The 22946-nt window shown below is 40.2% G+C and overlaps 3 protein-coding genes across 9 annotated transcripts in view; 1 reads left to right on the top strand and 2 right to left on the bottom strand.

The window, feature by feature from the left end:
* Positions 1-7341, bottom strand: part of mgat5 (alpha-1,6-mannosylglycoprotein 6-beta-N-acetylglucosaminyltransferase) — a 65640-nt gene extending 58299 nt beyond the window's left edge. For 4 of the 6 annotated variants that reach the window (XR_003833544.1, XR_003833547.1, XM_029450071.1 and 1 more), the window contains exon 1: positions 7159-7340. The gene's annotated coding sequence lies outside the window, so the exon portion shown is untranslated. Of the gene's footprint in view, positions 1-6030; positions 6091-6670; positions 7077-7158 lie in introns of those variants that run through there. The other 2 variants (XM_029450082.1, XM_029450091.1) reach the window with 2 other exon arrangements.
* A 2075-nt stretch (positions 7342-9416) lies between these two features.
* Positions 9417-14363, bottom strand: clic5a (chloride intracellular channel 5a). Of its 2 annotated transcripts, XM_029448368.1 has the most exons (7): positions 14146-14363; positions 12637-12744; positions 12385-12494; positions 12006-12131; positions 11817-11923; positions 10827-11008; positions 9417-10742 (listed from the first exon to the last, which is right to left on the bottom strand). In XM_029448368.1, exons 1-7 carry the CDS (start codon positions 14200-14202, stop codon positions 10578-10580), a joined length of 855 nt encoding a protein of 284 aa, XP_029304228.1. In that variant the 5' UTR covers positions 14203-14363; the 3' UTR covers positions 9417-10577. The 2 variants fall into 2 exon arrangements, with proteins under 2 accessions (XP_029304228.1, XP_029304237.1); XM_029448377.1 differs by lacking the exon at positions 12637-12744 and having other exon boundaries at positions 14146-14362.
* A 2947-nt stretch (positions 14364-17310) lies between these two features.
* Positions 17311-22263, top strand: enpp4 (ectonucleotide pyrophosphatase/phosphodiesterase 4). Its single transcript, XM_029452219.1, is given in 9 exon segments — positions 17311-17576; positions 18731-18968; positions 19077-19370; positions 19555-19659; positions 20036-20234; positions 20338-20511; positions 20610-20725; positions 20727-20880; positions 20998-22263. Coding segments are annotated over 8 exon segments (1383 nt in total). The 5' UTR covers positions 17311-17576; position 18731; the 3' UTR covers positions 21102-22263.
* The last annotated feature ends 683 nt before the right edge of the window (positions 22264-22946 follow it).

The following is a 22946-nucleotide window of genomic DNA, read 5'->3' as shown; positions in this document are numbered from 1 at the left end:
GTGCAATCTGCAGTGCTGATAACATCGGATGTCTCTCATTGCTTGGGACTCTGTTGGAGGTGGCAGGAAAAGGCTGGAAGCACTCGTTAGTTAGACGCCGACAAGGATGGGAGGTTTTGGGGCTGCTCATCGAAGAGGAACGCTGCTCAGACTACCCCGTGGTACATCGCTGTAAGGACGCACGAGCCAAAACCTACACAGAGCATTAACTCTCACGCTTCAGTTTCTGAATACACACATTCTCAGTCGGAGATGGCTTACATGTCTAACCCAATTTCCTTATTTAACACTGAAACTGATCACGCAACATCTCTCCTTTGTTACGAAACAGGCAGTTTCTCCGTAGAGAGAGGGGCGACGCAGCTATTCACCCCCCAACAGAGCATATATCTGCTTTCTAATTCAGGATCTTAAGTTGTCTGGCAGGGAGCCCAGTGAAACGGTGTTGACAGCCAGCTAAGGTTGTAGAATATATGACCCTTCCCAACTTGAGATGATAACGTAACAACCTGGTGAATGGTTATTTTATTGTGTGAAAAAGTAGCAGTGCACAAAACCCTGTAGCTTCAATAGGCGGTGAAGACAGAAACAATTGAATCATTCAAGCCTGGGAGGAATCACTGTCCTGACATATCTGCTACAAAAGGACTTTTTCCTGTTAGGGACAGCAAAGCTGAAATTTCAGATCGAAAATTGCATTTGTTTTTCAGTTTCAGGCATCGACCACACTGATACGCCCAGTCAGACATGAAACAAAGAGGCTCTGTTCCCTTGGCAGAAAATAACAAACACATTTTTGAAAGATGGAAAACTAAAGATCACACATATGCTTATTTTCTAAGTGATGCCATTCTGATATTACAGATTTGATTTCAAAAGGTTTCCTGTGACAGACACACTGAATACCCAGAAGTTCTACAAAGTAGATCCTTATTTTTATAGTTTCCATCTTTCAGAAATACCTGTTCATATTAACAAATACCTACAGGATTGATCTAGGCTGTAGCAGCAATCAGGATTTTTCTCCCTGTGTGTGCAGATGTAACAGGTTTATGGTAAAGTCGCAGGGATTAAGAGTAAACAATGATATCGCATCATTGTCAAAATAATCATCTCAAGCTTTAATATCTTTCAGGCGGAGTCCTAATCACACAGCTTTTGTCCTTGTTCTGTCATATGCTGAATTGTTAAGACCAGGCCAGATGGCTGTGTGAGGTAAAGACTCCATCCATTTCTTTTGCATCTGTGATTGGAGCTGAAAATAACTTCCTTAAAAAGCGTAGTTTAGGGGATATTCTATAAAAGGTGAGGTCCGGATTAATTCCAGTGCGCTACTCCAGGTCTAAAAATAAGAGGCAGCATCTTACTGAACTGAAATAACATACACTAAGAGCGTCTTGCATAACCACAGAAAGTAGTCAAATATGCTCTAAATGTAGCTTTGGCCATCAATTATGGATCAACTTTGAAAAAGTATCCATTTTTCTCCTGAATATAAATAGTCTTCCATAAAGCTTGACTTCTCATACTCAGGTAACGTCAGAGCTCTCGGGTGGTGACGGCAGCAGCCTTACTTTTTAAAGGATGGGGTGCGACAGCGGCAGCAAGGAGCTGCAAAATGAGTGATGACCTTTCATTATTAAATAAACTATAGATTATTATCAATTGGTTGCTCTATCAGCGTATAATGACAGTCCTTTAAAAAAGGTTCAGAGGCCATGGTGACATCTTTAAGGTCACTTCCACATCTGTACTATTTTTCTTTACAATCAAATAATCCGTCAAATTAATACATTTGTCAAGCAAAAGTGCCAAAGATCAGAACATATTTTACTTTTTGAGGACCTGGAACCAGCCTTTAAGTCGCTGTACACTCACACAGGTGTTTTCAGGTAATCTGGCTGATTAGACCTCTTCTCAGGACTTTATTGTGTGTACAGACTAAATATTTGACAACTTCCTGAGCCTCCTGCTAGCTTTGTTGCACCTGTTAGAGCGTGACAAAATTCACCTTTATCATTTACTACTTATAACTTACTGGCAGATGAATATTTGTGACCTAATTAATTCCTGTCAAAGCTCTCACCTTTACATTACAAGTCATTTAGCTGACGCTTTTGTCCAAAGCGACTTACAATACGTTTCAAAACACCTTCAACCTGAATATCTTAAAACGTCCTGTATGGGTGTACAAAGGCTTTAATGATTATCTAAATTGTTCTTCTGTTAATTAGGGCTGCAACTAGCGATTAATGTCATTATCGATGAATTATTTGGTCTGTAAAATATCAGAAAATAGTTTTAAAATGTGCATCTAAGTTTCTCAAAGTCCAAGGTCTTTAAATGTCTTGTTTCTTCAGTCCAAACCCCAAAGATATTCAGTTTAATATGGCATTTGGTATGGTAAAAATTACTCTGACGACTAATCAATTATCGATCAGCTAGTCGAATAATCAACTCATTGTTGCAGCTCTACTGTAAAATAATAGTCTAATATTTTCAGAAATACACTCTCATACAACATAAAAAGTTAAAAACCAATACGAATATAAAGACTCAAGACGCCTAACTTAGCCCACCTTTTTCTCTCACTGAAGCTGTGACAGAGCTCCATTTGGCACAGACGCTTATAAAGGCTTCGGGTTTTGGATTATTTTCTAGTATCGTTTCAAAATCCAGGAAAATTAAGTTCCTCATTCCAGTCAACATGCATCCTCTCCCAGACTAAGAGTGTGCTAGTTCGCCTGTTGCCCCGCCAAAGGAGACGTGATCCTGATAATATAGCCCTGCTACCATGGAGACCGGTGTGTCTCTGCATCTTAATGGACTTCTTCACATAAGCCCCGCCTCTTAATTATTCATTAGGCCCTCCAGAGAAACAGGCCCTGCTGCAGCTTCACCACCTTACTGGTGTGAATCCAGCTCGTAACCAGATATCAAGAGCTGACCCCGTGTTTGAGACAGGGTTTCCCTGCAGCGACGTTCAGGGAGTTTATCTAAAATGTGAGAGACACACAGATCAATGTTAACGTGTTCTTTATTGAGTCACTGATGGGCTCAAGCAGTTCCTTCAAAAAAAGGGACCAATTTCAAGACCTAATCCTTCATATGTGATAGAGTTGCAACGACTAGTTGATTGGTCGATCAACAGAAAAATAATCGCTGAATATTTTTGAAAATGCTGTTTTTAGCCTTTCAAATATGGAGATTTCAGCTTTTCTCTGTTTTATTTCATATTAAATTGAATATCTTTGGGGTTTGGACTGACAGAACAAGACATTTAAAGACTGGGATGGATGTTTTTCACTATTTACTGACAAATTATTGAGCAAACAATTAAATGATTGATCTAGAATCTGCTAGTGAGGGTGCCATGAAAATGTATGTAGCCTTTTGTGAAGGGGGAGGAGAATAAAAAAACTAAAACAAACTTTGCATTTCCAGTAAGTCAGGTAATAAATTAAAGAGGAAGTTGATGCAGTAGTAGGAAGTAAACACAAGCACATATTAATTTACATGTTATGTGATTTACATGCACATTCAAATCTCTGCCTCTACCTCAGTCTGTAAGAATGGTATTCAAGTTTTATAGATTAGATCATGTTTCTGTAAATGTAAAAAAAGATCAAAAGCAAATTATGTTCATCACAGAATCCTATGATGTAATATCAGGTTATCCTTACAAGAAGGAGAGGTTCAAGCTTCACTCCTAGACTCTATCATTCAGTAACATGCAGTGAATCACAGAGTTTAAAGCCCAGCACCTGACTACCTTGACCTCTACAGGAAGAAGTTCAGCTCCACCCTGGAAGCCTAAAATCCAATCTTAGCTGTGACCGCGGGAGAACGTTCAGGAACAGCTTAAATACCCAGAGTGTCCGGAAAGACCAACGTTTCCCCCACACTGGGCGAGAATCAGTGAACTCTTGACTGTCCTCACTAAAGAAATCGCCTCAGCACTTTTGGAGCCGGGAGAAACCAAACATACTCACACCATCCTCATGGAAAAATAAGCCAATTAGGAGGATGACCCAGAAATCTTCTTTCAATGTTGGATTTATTTTTAATATAGAATTGTACTGCGTCTGTAGCTGTCTTGCTTTTGTGAACATGAATGTAATGAGCATAATTTAGAGATACACGGAAGAATCCATTTTGCTTTCCTTAGTAATAAGAAAATACAAAAGCCAAATACAAAGGAGGCAACAGATAGGATAGCTTGTTGTAGGTTGTGGGGCTCTACACAATATTTCTGTGAGACACTGAAGGCAAACACCACCCTGTGACTACTCAGGAACTGCAAAACTGACTTTACATAAACTGCTCTATACATCAGATCTTTGACCCTGTGTTTCCCCTCGATGTTTATGGCCACTAACAAACACGTGCAAACGACACCCAAGCTCTTTGCACGCTCTAAAACTTTTAAAACCTTTTGTTACCATTAAGGACTTTACAATGCTTATTAAAAAAAAACACTGCTAAAAAAGGCATCACTTTACTAAGACTAGCTGGACAGGTTTAACCTGCCACAACATGCCATGAGAGGCGAGGGCGAGGACAAGACCACCCAAAAAGGACAAGCATGTCCACAAGCCCGGAGTGAAGGGAGCAATTAAAGATGAGGTGCTGAAGGTGCATGGCACTTCCTCTTCTTCCACCACATACAAGCTCTGAAGTTATCCTACACAAGTTGGCATCATGATAATATGTAGAACAATGTAAAAAGATGCACACACACATAAGAAGCAACATAATATTTTACATAAAATCTAAGTATTTTCAGACTTAAATGCAGCATTTAATGGAAATAGATAATACTGTTATGCAATGAGATGTAAGGAAACAAACACGTTTCTGTGAGGGCCTTCACTGACAACATTAAATCCCAAAACCCTAACACTCTGCACTACATGCCTATAACACTTTCCCGAACATAAAACTAATCCTAATGCTGGTCTTCACTCTTAATGCAATCCAAATCCTCTAAAACCCTTTAAAGAAGTCAGGAGTGGCAAAATGCCCTTGCTTTCAATCCTTGTGTTGTGACATAAAATAAAAGCCAGCTCCACACATTTGCTCCTAGCTGCAAATTTATGAATACTTACAAATTTACAACCATAAAATGTCATGATTCCAGTATTTCAGGTTTGAGAAGATACCAACATTTCTTTAGTATTTACTTGTCTCACACCCTTGTGAGTCATGACAATATTTTAACTATTTATACTTCATTGTTCCACCTATTAGTGAAACCTTTCAACAGTCTATGAGACAAAAATGAAATGAAAATTCCTCTTCAGTAATTTTGCTGTGAAAACAGCTTTTCGGGAGGATTTACTGTAGGCTTTGTGACTCGCCCTACCACTGAACATCTCTCTGCAGCTTCACGAATAAATGAGTGCTTTGCAACTGCAGAGCTCCAAACAGTAGACTGACTGTAAATGTGCTTTGCATGATGGGAAAGAGCCTCTTCAGAGTAGAGTACCAAGGTGGAGTGGGTTTCTGGCTAAAGTGCAACGTACATGGCACAATCTTCTTCCAAAAAGCTGATTTTTTTTATCGCATTCTTCTGACGTCAAGTAGACCGTGTACTGACCCTGGCATTTCATGACATCTGAGGTCAAATCATTTCTAGGGAACGCTGACTTTGGAGGTACAGGAATTTCTGGCTTAGTGATCAGTAAGTGGCCACACAGGAAAGACAGGTGTATGCGTTTGTGCTCCGACAACAGAAGCCCTTTAATCACAGAAAGGCCAAATGTTCCACTTCCCTGCATGGCATCCATCATCACAGCTGGTTCTCCCCGATCCCTCCATCTACAATCCCTGGTTCCTCATCCCTCTGCTGGCTCTCTAACAGAGCCCACCAATGCATCCCCCCCTCACGTACCCCCCAACGATTACTTGCCAGTGAAGCATGCCACCGCAGCAAAGCTCCTTTTCCTCAGGATTTATAATCCCAAGAGCTCCAGCAAAAAGGTGGCTGAAAGAACTCTTTATTAAAGCCAGAGGCAGTTGGTGGCTCACCTTGGGATGGTCAGTACACTTGCTGGGTCCAAGTAGGGAAATCTGTCCTCTCCACAAAAACTGGAATCACAAGCATCTCTAAGGCGAAGCTTTTTTGTTGAAAGTACACACACACACTCATATAGGCAGCCTGCATAATAATAATAATAATAATAATGACACAAATCATATAATTAAATCAGCATGTCATAACCTGCTTATATGAGACTGCTCATGGGGTAGATTGGACATTACTGGACTGCAATGGTGAGCTAAGTGCTTCAGCAAAGAGCCAGAGTGAGCTAATACACAAACCAGAACAGCGTCTCAGTAAAAAGTACAATATGTCTCTGAATTGTAGAAGAGTAGAAGTATAAAGTAGCTGAAAATGAAAATTTGAGTAAATGAACTGCTGTTCACCACTGATAGTCATACATAAACAGTTGTAAAACATGAAGAACATAATAACCTTGGCATGTAATTTAATAATGCATAGGTTATAGTCATTTAAAACAACAAACAGGATTAATTTCCATTTACTTTTTTCAGCACATGTGTCTCAGTCGTGTTATTGTTTTATAACCCTGCTGTCAGTCAAGCTGCTTTGTGAATATTGTAAACATACAATTACAAATAGCTAAGAGCAAATACAACCACTCACCATTTCCCTGGACATGACTTGGAGTTGAACGTTATCCTTGAACAACCTGTTCCCGACACAATGATTGTATCCACAGTATCTCCGTGTTATTGTTACTTCTTTATAAGCTAGCTAACCCGGCCGTGTAATAACAATGGGACCCCCTGCTCGCTGCGGCGGTTTGCCGTTGAGATTCCCCAACTGGCGGTTTTTAAAACGTTAAAAAGCTAGCGTTGCCGTTAGCTTTCCAGCTCTATGGTTCGCTGTACTGTGTGCTGGCCGACTTGTACGCAAGCTACCATTGTTTCTGGCTACATTAGCTTTGTTTTGAGGCTTGAAAAGGCTAGCTGGCTCGGTCGACCACCACACATTTCCCATCAAAACACGCCGCAATGACAAGTCACCCACTCCCGAGCACACACACAGCTAAAACACTGCGCCTCTTCTTCCCGCGGTATGTCCTTAAAAACACACGAGCTCCGATGTCACGCGAACAGAGAAGGTCTTACCTGGTTAGTGGTGTGTGTCGGCAGCCCACTGTGGTGATATGGTGTGGGTATAAGACTTGAAATCCAGCGGAGAGAGCGGCAGGAGACGTCGTTGCGTTGAGCAGACTGGAAAGATTGCAGGCACAGCGGCGCACGAGCCTGTCTGTGTTTGCTCTGCCCACTTGCAGAGCGCGAGCGACGGTTTAGGGACCGTCTGCCTGTTAAAGCCCCGAGTGACAGTTTAGGGACCGTCTGCCTGTTAAAGCCCCGAGTAACAGTTTAGGGACCGTCTGCCTGTTAAAGCCCCGAGTGACAGTTTAGGGACCGTCTGCCTGTTAAAGCCCCGAGTGACAGTTTAGGGACCGTCTGCCTGTTAAAGCCCCGAGAAAACGTGCAGGCTCATGTTCAGGTAGTTCCCTGCCACTTAATACTTCTGAGACAGGCCTGTACAATACACATAGTACGTTTGACCCCACTACATTTATTTGACAAATTAAGATTATTCCATATAATGTATGATGAGCTTGTAACAAAGTATTCACATCAAAATGTTCTGTATGTATCAAAATGTTCTGTATGTACCAAAAATAAAAGTACACGGCCCATTTCAGAATAATATATGCTATGTTTTTTAATTATAATTATTAATGCATTATTGCAGCTGGTAAAGTAGGAGCTTTTTACTATATATACTGCAGGGCTTGTGAATTTCACCAAGGTATCAATACAATCTTAACCTATAATAATAATAATAATAATAATAATAATAATAATAATAATCATAATCATAATCATAATCATAATAATAATAATAACAGTAATCATAATAATCATAATAATCATAATAATCATAATAATAATCATAATAATAATCATAATAATAACAGTAATCATAATATTAATCATAATAATAATCATAATAATAATCATAATAATAACAGTAATCATAATATTAATCATAATAATCATAATAATAATCATAATAATTATCATAATAATAATCATAATAATAATCATAATAATACGTGATCAATTATTTGTTGTTATATTTTTAATTATTAATCTCAATCTTTAAAGTAACTAAAGTTATAAAATACATTTATTTAAGTAAAAATAAATCAGTATTTGAGTAAACTGCTGCTAACATTACATAAACGCACCTGCATGGACAGTATTATTTAATAAATACTTACAGGAGCTAATTTTCTGCATTGAGTACCAAAACAACAATACTACATTTTGCAAATCATACTTTGAATTAAGCAACATTTTCAATGCAGGGCTTTAACTTGTAATGGAGTGTTTTTGCAGAGTTTATTGTTACTTTTATTTAAGCAAATGAGTGAGGCATATATTAAATAAAGTTCAAATAAAGTTGATGCACTCGTCACTACAAATCACTCACTAATTAACAGCAATAGGTCTCAAGAAATATAATATAATTTAATGACATTATTATATAGCCAGAGAAACAGAGACAGTTGTACCATAGTTAGAATTATTTGCTTTATAAATATAATATAATAATGCTATAGGATATTTGGATATCTGTAAATGGATATAAACACTGGACCTGAACAGAGAGAGGAGACATAACACAGGACGGTCCCTAACTATATGTCATGCTGTCACAGACCAAAAAAGGCTTTGTGTTTACTGCCATCTGCTGGCTGTCAGATAATTAGACTTCATTAAAGAAAGACTTTACTGGCAACTGGGCCCCTTGTATTGTTATGTTTTATGTGAAATGCAGCTAAGTTACTGAAAACACTGACTTTTAGAAGACACCTTTTGTCCTCTAATGACATGAAATGCTGTGATTTTTGGACTCATCTGGCAGTTATTGTGGGAAGCAGATCTAAAGCAGTATTCAGAAAATCAAAATATAAAACTGTGAGGTGGAAAGGGATGAAAAGAGGCTGATAAAGAGAGGGCGAACCTGCTGTGAGCAGATAACAAACACTGAAAGCAAAAGGTGGAGGAAACGTGTACACAGCAGCGGCTTCAGGGATTGTTCATTCTTAGATATTTAAGGTTTATTTAATCCAGTTTATTGATAATGTGAGAGGTCAGAATAAAATGAAATAAGATATGACTCAGCATAAGGTGGACAGCATGACACCCCAAAGATGACTTTGCATGTATTTCCATAAACAAATCTTTAGTAAAATGTTCACTTTGTATATTATTCAGGTAGAGACACGTTCATTCTCTTGTATAGGGAACACTCATACATCAATGAGACAGTTTCCAGTGAAAAAGAAACACAACTCTCAAGCTCAGTCTCTGAGAAAATAGATTTATTATTCAAATAGGGGACATATACACAGTGAGTTCATGGTTCTTATCATCAGAAAGAATAGGAATATAGTCAAGCTACAATCATTTACAGAAATGTTATAATATCACACAGCTCTGTGGGGCAGGAGAAGTCCTTTGATGACATCAATCATTCATATTCATATTATATTCAGACATATATAATTTACTGTACAGACATAAAGAGCTGAAGGCAGAGCAGAGCTTGATTCCCAGTAAGGCACTCATAATTAAAATGACATGACAACACAACAGCTGGGGTAAACTTGGTTTGTTTGTCTTGTTTCTATCGGCTCATTTATCGATTTAAAAAGTATAGTTTTGATCTGAAATACACTCAGACTGTGACCATTTCAGACACGGATCCGTATGATACAGTAAAGACACTTTCAATCATTGCTTCTTCAAGAAAAAGAGGGAGATATCTCTAAAATCTACAAAGCTGACACCGCCCCAATAAAAGATAAATTACTTTGGCTGAATCACAATAACAGTTAACACTTTCTTGCACAACACAACACAAACCCTGCTTTATGCATCCCACTATTAATATAACATAAGCAAATGAACAACGTGACATTATTTAGGTTTAATAAGCAAGTTAACGTGAGCAGAAAGGGGTAATACACACACAACCTCCAACATCGGCTGCCTGCAGATCTGCTATCACAAACTACAATTTATTTTCCTCCTTAACTTTTGACATCTTCAATTAAATATTTGTTCAGCCCCAACACCTTTAATTACTGTTTCCTGTCAAGCGTTCTGCTCTGGCACGTTAGAGCAGATAAACACTGTTTAAGTGTTTACGCCTTTCTTTACACTTATGCTATTTTGTTATTGGTTTTTGGAAAAGGCTTAAAAAAGAAATAACACCACTCTCCAAGCTGTTTACCTGCAGGATATAATTCTCACTGTGCACACAACCTGCGAGCCGAGTTACAGCTGTGGTTTGACAATCATCATCAATTTGACAAGACTACCATTTGTTTACGGTCAGTATGATTACATACACACCACCTTTCAAAATAATGATTAACCCCTCATCTTTTCTTGGAGACATCCTTTGTAAAGTGTGTGTATGGAGGAGAGAGAGGTACAACGGTGACGTAGTGATGCGTTCACTTTCCCAACCTCTTAGCAACGTCCTGATAGGCCAGCTCGATTTCCACGTCAGCTGCGCACGTGTTGGTGAACTCGTCTCGGCTGTAGGCGTTGCTAAGGTAGCGCCACACCCCCCTGAATTCAGACGGGATGTCATAGTTCCGATATTTCTTCGTAACCACCTGCCGAGGACAAGTTATGTAAAAAAAAACACGAAAAAACATCAAAATCAAAAAGATAAACTAAACCAATCCAAAGCAGGTTACCTTGACAACATGAAGTTTGGGCAGAAGGTTGCAGTCCGCCAACGTCAGTTCATCTCCGTCCAGGTATTTGCGTTTGGAGTCTCCCGTTCCACTGTGGCGTCCGCCCAGAACCTCGTCAGGGGTCGGACCCAGCAGATATTCATCCAGCTTGGCCAGGGACTTGTCGAGACTCTTCTCTAACGCTGAGACACACACACACACACACGCACACACACACGTCACAAGGTCACAAAGGTCATAAATCAGTGCTTCTGTTTGGATCATAAATGATATATATTATATGGTAGCACTGCCCCCCCCATTTAGCAGCCTCATCCCACTTAAAACTTTTAATAGTAAAAGGTTTAAAGTATGTCTTACTCCTATTTCTTAATACTTTTAAATTGCTATTTTCTGTATATGGTGTTATCTCTTTCAGCAACATTTTCTGGTTTCCTTATTTGATAATAAAATGTATTTAATTGTGAACTTGAGGTTACTGATTAGAAATGCCATTTCCCAGCTACACACATTTCGTGGGGTGCAAGTCGGCAGAAAGCCTGATTTATGGTGATGGGCTGTTTCCTCCATGGAAATGTGTCGATTTAATGAAGTATTCCCTCTTTCTATAAGACTATTCCAGACCAATCAGAAGAGGATGATTATAAAAGTCTCTGATCTGGCTTCATGTTCTCTAAATCTGCATTTTGCCTGTAGTCTTATATAAATGTATTCCTCTTTATAAATGTTGGAAGCAGACAAGAGTTAGCTGTCATTCTCCATAACGGCACAAATAATTGACATGAACATTTCTAAATAAATATAGCCTACAGCATTTACCCTAACATAAAGCCAGAGATTACTGTGCTAGTGAAGTTTTATAATTAGTCTTTTAATGTCAAATTGCAGAAAATTGCCTCATTATTTCCCTTTTCTTCTGGGGAAGGACCCCTACCCCCTTCTGGCTTGCTGTATATGCTTGCTGGACTGATGTATATTAATGGTGCTTACCTCGATTTTTATCCGGTCTTGTGTTTTTGACGTAAGTGGAGAACTTGGCGAATACGTCATTTCCTGCTGTGTTTGATTCCCGATTCTTTGCTGCAAGCTTGGGATACCTAAGAAACGGGAGCACTGTTAGTTAGGATGTTGCTCAGCCTACTTCCTTTTCCTGCGTGTGTTTATGTGTGCCGGGCCTACTTTGGTGGGGTCAGCATCTCCTCCAGATACTCCTCTACTTTGTTGACGTCAGTGAGAACCTCCCCCTGGAAGGTGAGGAAAGGCGGGTGTGTCCCCGGGGCCAGGTTGTGAAGGTCAGCCGGTTTCCTAATCAGAGTGGAATCATTTTACAACCTCTATAAATCTGTAATGAAATTAATTTCAAAATCCCAGCTTGCAGTAAACAAACGATCCTCTTTGTCTTTTCAGCAATACAGGACGTGTCTTCAAGCGCTCGTACAGAAAGTGAGAGCTTTTCTTTTTTGGCCTCGTAATGAAATGGGAATGGTTTAATTTTAATGCACTGGGAGTAGTTTTCTTTCTAAGCAAAGATATGAAACGTACAATATGATATCATTACCTCTTGAGGTCAACAGTGGTGACATTGAAGACGACACCTTTCAGCCAGAGGATCATAAAGAGGCGCTGAGAGAAGGGACAGTTTCCGATGCGTTCCCCATCACTCCCAGCCTGGAACACACACACACACACACACACACACACACACACACAGACACACGCGGTAAAACACTTATAGTGCTACACAAGTGTTAGACACAATCTATAGCCACACTGATGCACTGCTTAATAGTTTTTAGATGTCTATATTTACATTTAGAGTGTGTGAATGTTGTGTATCAAACACAACTGCACCACCTGACACCGGACTCTTAATTCCACCAGAAGAAGAATTGGTTCCCTTTTTAGTTTGAAGTTGGGTCTGTGTGAACATACACACATTTATAATTGGCATATGGTCAATAGTATGAATAGTAGTAGTATGAATATGCATGCTTGTGTGCGTGCACAGCTGCAATAGGACACTGTAATGAGACACGGAGTCCAGCATGAATAATCCACAGTGCTTCCATTAGCCGCTTCACTGCCTGTTTGGTTCCTACTGGACAATACTGTAGCAGTTATCAGCTATGGAAATCATCCTGTCAATCCAAAGGAACACTTTCACTGAACTTCAAACGTGTTTTGAGAAACTGACACTTAATTTCTGAGACAACGAGTCTTCTCTCATTTGGCAGAACATACATTCAGCCCAGTTACTAGAAATCCTGTACACTTTACATTAAGAGCCAACCACTGTGTGAACTTGTAATAAACACATTTGCACGACTGCTTTTTCATCATACGTGTTTATTAATTCACCTGTAAATCATAGATTTAATGTATTACTGTTTTTACTTACTCAAAAAGAATTCCTATTTTTCTACGAGCCGATGTTTCACTCCAATAAATAAAGAGTTGCAAACAAGAAGCATTTCTATCTTTCCGTGCAGCCGTTTCTGTCCATTCATTTCAGAACATCAGGAAAGTTAATTAGCAAATGAGTCAATGTCACATTACCGTTGTAGACATTTTAAATCGGTTGCACTTTAACTGCTCCACCATGCAATGATACTGTTTAGCATGCATTCTAAAAGAGTCAGCAAAAATGTGTCAAGACATGCAAATTAATGTATATTAAATAGTAAAATAGAGGCAAAAGCCAGATAGCTTAGCTTAGCATAAAGACAAAGCATGGGGCTCAACCTGCTCATTGTTTCATCATTGTGACCGTTTATTATAGTTATTTATCTTGTATTCTTGTATTTTGTGAAGCACTTTGTAACCTTGTTTAGATAGGTACTGTCCAAGTAAAGTTATTATATATAAATATATATATATATATATATATTATAAAACCTGTGTATAAATAATCCTTCACTTACATACCAACACATATTGTATCATACCTTCAAACTATTCAAAGCTGCAGCTCTCAATACTGAACTGAAAGGACTCCAGTAATAATTCATGGGGAGAGAGAGAAAGAGATTGTCTATGCACGTGGGTGTCAAGTTAACACATGGAAAATCAGCACACAACAACAACAACATGGCATGCACACGCTTGAAGGAGCCACCCCCAACACACACACACACACACACACACACTCTTTACAGATTCTATAGTGTGCAAATGCAGTTTACTTAAACTAAAACTACCTAAACTAAAATAAAAGCACCGTTCCAGGCAGAATGCAGAATTAAAAAGTAAAGTTTGTACAGAATTTAGAAGTGAGAAGAAAACAGATCCAGTGTCAACACCAAAACACAAAACTCCCCACCTTGACAAATAGCTCAATATCGGGGTCCTTGTCCTCCTCGGCTGCAGTATCCGTCATGGTCAAGAAAAACACGATTTGCTTGTGTGTTTTGTTTCCACAAATGTGTGTGTGTGTGTGTGTGTGTGTGTGTGTGTGTGTGTGTGTGTGTGTGTGTGTGTGTGAGAGAGCCGTGTCAGTTTACAGCAGATTCTACTCCAGGTCCATGCGGTGAAGTCCGCTTGGTCCCATGGCAGCACTGTCAGCTGAGGACGAGTGCCAGCGAGAATGTGTGTGTGTGTGTGTGTGTGTGTGTGTGTGTGTGTGTGTGTGAGAGGTTCAATATTTCCCCTGAGGCCTCAGCAAGGCGTGACAGTGTCGGGCAAAAATAGCCCCCTTGGGTGAGGTGGGGAGGGGTTGGGTGGGGGTGTCACTGAAAGACCAAGTGGGTGACTTTGAATCATAGCGAGTCATCGTCTCCTTCTCAGACTCATCAGCACCCAGGGGGGGCCATGCTGGGAGTTCTCCGCCTGCGTCTGAAGGGCTGTCAACTCTGGAACACGTTACTGACTGAAACTATTCCAGGTATAAATCCTTCACAATGGAGGTTACCTATTTTTAACAAATAAACTGTAAATTACAATGGTGTATTGTTTGATGTGTGTTTTATTTTATAATTATGAAAGCTGTACATTTGAAACATTGTATCACTCTCTTATAAATGGTTTAGGAGCCATAATTAATGATTTATTATGGGGAATAAATAACTTAGATATGCTTTTACATAAATAATAATGCATTGATAAGAATGACTTTTGGATCGCCTGGTTGTGGAAAAGATTGTTACAGCGTGTGTAAATGTTAATAAGTTGTTGGGTTTCAGTTTAAAGAAGGTTTGATTTGTCTTTATATTAAATAAGTAAGCTACTAAGTAATTAATGCTAGGCTCCAATGCTAACGCAATGCGAACACTTTAAGAAAGCATGTGAGTCAGTCAGCATTAAAATAGTTTGGAGGCTTTGTGCTGCCAACAGTCGACCTCAGTCCCTCTTACTGCGATGACCTCGGCTTATATTGATATCATTTATACGGTTTCAAGTTTACGATTTATGATTCGTTGTGTAATCCATTGAAACTGGACTTTAGTGTGGAATGTGCAGATTGTGTAATCAATTCAGTAAGTGTGTGTGTGTGTGTGTGTGTGTGTGTGTGTGTGTGTGTTTTTATGTGTGAAGGTACAATGTTCACTTTAGATAGATATGTAATAATGCACACACACACACACACACACACACGACAAGGCCATGCGACAGGAACCATCCCTTACTGTCCCAGCACATTCTTGTCAGTTCAACTTATATTTGGAACACACACACACTCACACACACACACACAATGACTAAACATGACAACCTATAATTAGAAGCGTGTGTGTGAGCAGCACAGGGAGTAGAAGGCCCAAACAATAGCACCACTCTCCAACTCTGGACATACCACGCACACACCCACACATATTTTAGGAGATACTCATTGACCTTGCACACTTGTTCATAAGCAACTGATATGAATGTGATTATGAGGTTTATGACATCGCTGAAACAAAGGTAGTTAGTTTGAGCATGCAAACTGCATGTCTGTCTGCGTGCGCACACACATTAAAGTGTCACAGAGATTAAACTGAACCTTAATTCGGATTCACCTAATGTCTTCCCTTACCTTAACATAAAGCTGGATTTTAGGTCTGTCCTTATCCGGCTCTGGCTTCTTCTCAGCTTCCTTCTCAGAGGCGGATGAAGATGATGAGGATGAGGATGATGAAGATGAGGATCTGCGTGAAGAGTTCCCCTTGTCTGCCTCTGCCTCTGGGGATCTCCTCTCCAAATTCAGCTCTATGATGCTCTCCTCCACTTCTATCTTCTCCTCTTCCTCTTCTTCCTCTTTCTCCTCCTCTTTCTCCTCCTCTTTCTCCTCTTCTTTCTCCTCTTCTTTCTCCTCTTCTTTCTCCTCCTCCCTCTTGCATTCCTCCGTCTTTCCTTCCTCTTCCTTTTCATCATGAGAAGAAGACGAGGAAGATGAGGAGGATGAGGAGGATGAGGAAGAGGAGGAACTGCCTCGCCTCTCCTCTGTAGGAGGGCGAGGTGGGGGGAGAGCAGGGGGAGCCGGTACTAGTCCTCTGGCCCCTTCAGTGTTTTCGTACTCTGCTCTCATTTCACCAGGGCTCTTCGTAGGGCGTCTCGTAGGTCAAGTCATATATACCTGATGATGTGTTCTCGTAGGTGACATTGGTGGTCTCGTACACGGGATCCATTATGGGTGAAGAGGTCAAACCGAGGTCCTCGTGAGATGGTGGAGCGTGTCAAGCTGTACAGCAGAGTGAGTGTGATGCCAACAGTACCTACCTTATCAAAAAGCATCTTAGGGACTTTGATCTGGGAAGGCAAAGCGGTGGTGATCCTTAAAGGAGAATACAACTTCAATAGACCTGTCATATATTCTATAGTTAGTGAGAGCTAGTAGCTTCAAAACGTTAATTATTTACTGGCTATGAGAACACTGTGTGTCTTTAAAGTACTATCTTCAACATTTTTTATCAAGATTATGCAACAACTGATTTACACTTAGTTTAATTTAGCATGCAGTGCACTTCAATGCTTTGCATAGACCTTAAACTTACTTTTGTTGCCTTTAAGATACACCACAAGGTAATACACATGTGAGCGGGGACAGCTCTAAAAACTTAGTTCAACACCCGCCATTTCAGTTTTATGGACAACAAAAGATTGATAATGTGTGTAAAATCAAACCCTAAAAAAGCAAATCAATAAGCACAGAGACTTATTGTTTTTAATACAATACAATGCTGCAATATAATGCTACGGGTGTGTATTGTGTATAGCTGGCTATACACTTTTATTGGGCTATTATAATTATAATTCAACTCTTATAACATTCAAAGATTTCAAAATGTCTGTGTGCATCAAACAACAAAATTACCAATACTTGTCCCGCCCCCCAAATCTGAACGCTGATTGGCTGCTTGAACTGCCAATTTAGTTAAGGCGCCCGTCAACGGTTACGTCAAGGTGGCCATAACAAGAGCAGAGGTACGCAGTTGCTACGTCAAAACAAAAGCATGTGTTTTTAAAACTCGTAATTTAAATCACTTGTATACCCCATGGATTTTTATTTCCCATAAATTCAAGTTAAGTTGATATTTATATAGAAAACAAATGACAAAAATGTCATTATTTTGTATTACAGTGTGTGGCGTTGCAAGGAAGGATTTATTTTGAAATGCGTTTCCGGATATTATTTAGCTAACAGTTAGCTCGACAACGTCTCAGCGTTTGTTTATTTTGAGGAAGTCAAGTGATGTTGCTCCGAAAAATAGACTGAAAAGAAAAGTTATTCAACGATATTGTCTGGAGGACAAGTGCATGTCAGCCCTGTAACAGGTAAGGCTATTAAACACAGTGCTAGCATTATGTGAATGGCTGTAACATTAACATGCTAACATATGCTATGCATAGACTGTAGCTATATATAGTCTATGATGCTATGTAGGCGGCTAGCCAGCTTCTATGCTAATAGTGAAAATAAAATAAAAATTAATGCTTATTACATTCACCCATTCTTCGTTTGACTTCTACATTGTCTTGAGTATTTATTAATATAATTATTAGTGTCATTTCTTCGATGTTTTTCGTCAAGAATGGGGACTTCCTGGTTGTGGTTTTTCATATCACTCATATCATTGGCTGCTGAAGAATGTTTTCCAGTTTTATTACCTTGAAGTAAGGTGCGTCTCGCCCTTATTATATTATATAAACATAATTTTATGTTTTTTAATTTATTTATATAATACAATTCTTAATTGGCACTTTAACTTGACTGGTCTCCCCTTCTTGAGCTGATTTGTGACAACCTAGAAATTAATATGACTTAATATGAATAAGTTTCTGTTTTTAATCCTCCTTGTTTTTTAGTCACAAAAATAAACAGTCAACCGAAACTCGCAAAACTGCAAACAACACTGTTGTAAGATTAGATCCCTTTACACACACTCCACCATGAGGATCCGCTATAACTAGTTCCTCCACTACCCACATGTTGCATGAGTTGATTCACTTTCGATTCCTGCACATGCTAACAATCATGAAATTAGCTCATAAATCTAAAGTAGTAGATTGTTTGTCTACTGGTGCAGCATGAAGTGATCACTATAAGTATAGTATTGTCTTTAAAGAGTTTCACGTTCTCTCTATGTGCTTCTGTGCGTGAGAATGATTATTGGCATCATGATTGTTCTCAGTTCCTTTTCCTTTTTTTTATTTGTAGCTTTCCCTTGAAAGCTTAAGTGTGAGCTATGAGCACCACAAGCTGAGTGCCATTTACTTCCATTATATTTTGAGAGAAAGCTCTCCAACACTCAGCCACTCACACCAAAACAATCTAGATTGATAACTACTGTTAAGAGGAAAAATATGTATTTTTGGTGTGAACTGTCCCTGTAAGACATCCCACTTTGTGTCGGAAGCCTTCAAACAATGGGTCTTGTTTAATCACAGCATGTCTACTCACATGGAATTGTTCTTTCACATTTGTTCAGGATGCTACTAAAAATACTGCTGGGCATCCTGTGTGGCGTCAGAGCCTCGGCCACAGAAAATAACACGGCTCAGCACGGTCCTCCGCCATTGCTGTTGGTGTCGTTCGACGGTTTCCGAGCGGATTACCTGCAGAGGTTCCCCATGCCAAACTTGAAGCTCCTGTACAGCCAGGGAGTCCTGGTGGAGCAGCTCACCAACGTCTTCATCACCAAGACATTCACCAACCACTACACCCTGGTAACGCTGCTGCTTGCTAAGTGACTTTAGGACGCCATCAGTGCCTGACCAATGAAATACAGGAATTAAAATAAAACTAATAGTATCGTTTTTGTTTTTCCTCTCCAGGTGACCGGGCTGTACGCTGAGTCCCACGGTATCCTGGCCAATAACATGTACGACCCTGTGACCCAAAAGCACTTCCACGTCAGTAACCACAGCGACCCGATGTGGTGGAGCGAGGCTCAGCCCCTCTGGCTCACGGCGTTGGACTCCGGCTACAAGACGGCGACCATGATGTGGCCCGGCTCCGACGTGACCATCGGCAATCGCACAGCTTCATACTTCGCTCCCTACGACTATCGTGTGACGTTCCAACAACGACTAGGGAACGTGACGAACTGGATTTTGGGAAACGATAAGGTAGAAAAGTTACTTTAAAGCTCACTGTTTGGTGTAATATATATATAACCTTGCTTTTCTTGTTTTTGCTCCATCGCTGTACTAACTTCTTGTTAATGATACATTAGTGCACAAGGTAATAACATTTGTGAAAGGCTTAGTAGCCATTGTCTGACATTCTGTACCATACACCCAATTCCACCAGGAGCCCGGAGTGAAGTTTGCAGCTCTCTACTGGGAAGAGCCGGACAGGACAGGTCACATATTCGGCCCTGACAACGTCACTGCCATGAGCAAAGCGCTGAAGGAGGTACAGTAAATTGATTATCCTTCAAATCTCAGAGAAGTTCACTTGATCCTGACACAAAAGCTTCCTGAAAAGCATGTGTTTCCATTAGTCTCTCATGCTTCTAATGTAGACGATGGGCACTTATCACATAAATAAAGCTGAGCTCATATCCACCCAGTTTGTTTGTCGATGTAGTTGTTGTCGTTTCTGTAACTGTTGGTCATAAAATGTTTTAGGTGTCCTGTCCCATAATTTTTAACAGATATCTGAGAGACGATCATGTTTTCTATGGCTGTGATATAGTGACCCAACGGCTCAGCAGGCTTGAGGGTTAATCTCTTCAGATTTGCTTGATGGAAACAGTTATTGATGGCCGTGTGTCTTTGTTTGCGATCAGGTTGATGACAACATCGGCCTGTTGATTTCGGAGCTGAAGCGGACCGGCCTCTGGGGTCACGTCAACATCCTGATAACCAGTGACCACGGCATGGCTCAGTGCTCGGCCGACCGCCTCATACAGCTGGACTCCTGCCTCCACCCCGACAACTACACACTGGTGGACCTCTCACCTGTCACATCCCTCATTCCAAAAAAAGGTAACCAAGTGCATGTCAGCTAACAATCTGCATCTCCTTTCTCTAGTGGTACTTTCACAGCATTGCTCGCACAAACGCTTATTTCTGTGCATGTGCTTTGCAGATCCAGAGGCCGTCTTCAAACTGCTGAATAACTGCAACGCTCACATGACTGCATATATGAAATCGTCCATCCCTGATAGGCTGCACTACCGGAACAATGACCGCATCCAGCCAATCATAGTGGTCGCCGACGAGGGCTGGACCATAGTGCAGCGAGGGGACAAGCTGCCAAGATGTATGTCTCTTAATTGTTCTCTCTATACTGTGATCGCCACACCCAGTCACCTGTAATCGCCTCCACCCACCAGCTCTCACTCGCTTTCCTTCCCGCAGTTGGCGATCACGGCTATGACAACTCCCTACCCAGCATGCACCCCTTCATGGCAGCGTCGGGGCCCAGCTTCCGCCAGGGTTATCGGATCAGCAGTTTAAAAAGCGTTGATATTTATCCCGCTCATGTGCCACCTGCTGTCGGTGCCCCCGCAGCCCAACAACGGCACCTTGAACCGGGCTCGCTGCCTGCTGGCTGCTGAGAGCTGCTGGGATGTCCCTCTGGTCATCGGCCTGGTGGTGGGCGTCCTACTGGTGCTCAGTACGATCACTGGTAAGTCTGAAATATTGTGTATTAACTCTCTGAGACTCCCATTAAGACGTTGTAGTGTTCACGTTTTCACATCCCCACAATCCTCGGGCGCTACTTACAGGACTTGTTTCTCCTCAGTTCTGTTCAGGTTTCTGAGCCTCCGCCGCCCGTCTGGCTCCCGGCCCTTCCAGAGGCTGCAGGTTGACGACGACGATGACGACGACGAACCCATGTTGGAGTAAACCACTCCGAGCAGGTCACCCGACCCAAACCTCTGTGACCTGATGGAGCTCCACAGGTACCTTTACATGTTGCACTTTACTCACTGAGGCTGCTGCCATAGCTCGCTCTCTGGCATGTGTGTGTTGTCCATGTGCCCGTACACACAGACCGTGTTTTAAAATAGTTTGGGCCTGCGGACACCTGCTGGTGTAGAAACAGCTGTAGGAAACGATCATTGACTCTCCTTAATGTTAGTGTTTTTTAAAATCCTGTTACGATAGACTTGATCATGTAACAGGAAGTGTTTTGTTTTGGAATGTAACTTGTTTTGGTGCGAGGATGGACAGTGAGATTAAGTAATTGTATTTTGGAAGTTGTAAACAAGAGACTTTTGTTTAAGAGTTTTTATTTATGTTTTTCTGAGGGAATTAGATTTACAGAAGACTTTATTTAATGAATGTATTATATATTTGTTTGTATTTGTAATGTTCCTTTTGGTCAGCAGAGGGAGCCAGTATCTCACTTAAGATGTAAATTGTATCTCATTGTTTGTTTATTACAAAACTGTCAGACTTTTTCAGGAAAGTATTTAGTGTTCTTTTTTATAGAAACAACCTGTTTTTAAGATTTACATCTACTGTTTGGCCTATAATATTTCAGAAAATTGTGAAATATGTCCATCCCACTCTAAGTTGTCTTAAAACGTCTTGTTTTGTAAGTCCAAAACCAAAATATATTAAGTTTAATTTCCATATTTGACACTGAAAACAGCTGTTTCTGACATTTTTGCATGAAAAATGACATATGACTTATGAATGACTAACGAATCGATAATTAAAATAATTTTTCTGTTGATGAACTCATCGATTATTGGACTTATAGTTGCAGTTCTATTATCTAGTGATATGTATAAAGTGTTCATGCATCTATTCATGTGTGTGCATGTAAGTATGCTGCAACAAGTGGAACAGGAATAATTAAAACATATTTTTGTGTGTTTGCGATATTTAAATGCTTCATGTAAGCTGCATCTTTGCACTCTGTTCGTGTTTGATGCATAAAGTTACTGTTTTTAGTTAAGAAGTGTAATAAATGGCACTATGCAAATCTTGCCCGGCCTGTAGAAAGATTCCTGTGGCTTAATGAGATTTTCAAAATAAAAGAAGTTGATTGAAATCCTGACTTTTTGTTTTTGATTCATTTGCAAGAAACTCTCACGTCAAGTGTTTGTGAATGGAAAGGAAAAGCGACACACATTTGGAAAAATTAATTTATATTCCTTTATATATATTTTTTTTCTCCATTGCAGTCACAACATTACAATGTAATAAAATGGTAAATATATAAAATCAAACTCAATACTGACGCATAAACATTTCTGTATCGTGTTCAAAACCAAATTAACTGTACATTTATATCTGTTATACATCATTTAAAATCTGTCATAATTTCTATGTAGTCTGTATTATTGTAAATCTTTGTCTCTTCACAGATAAATAGACTTTATTTTCAGGAGGTATTGTAACAAAAATAACACATTTCCTAACGCTGGCCATGTAGAGCCATTGAAAAATATTCATTCAACTTTTCCCCAGAATGCTTTTAACACTATATCGTAGACACAGAAAACACACACGAGATGCACAATGTGTCGTCTTGTTTCTCTCACGTTGCTTTTGTGGTACGGGTCAGAAACATTCGGTGTGAGTTTGGGAATCCCCCCCCCCCCCCCCCCCCCCCCCAGCGAAGACCAGAAGATTCCTGAACGGTGTTTTTATGAGCTGACGCAGGAGCGGTTTGAACACGGGCGATGACAATCATTTCTATGGTGAAGACGGGAGATGTTCGCCAGACACACCCTGAAC

The sequence above is a fragment of the Cottoperca gobio genome, chromosome 2 (assembly GCF_900634415.1).
Source record: "Cottoperca gobio chromosome 2, fCotGob3.1, whole genome shotgun sequence".
Classification (NCBI taxonomy): Eukaryota; Metazoa; Chordata; class Actinopteri; order Perciformes; family Bovichtidae; genus Cottoperca; species Cottoperca gobio.
Note: the sequence above shows the minus strand (reverse complement) of the source record. Positions and strands in the feature narration are given on the sequence as shown.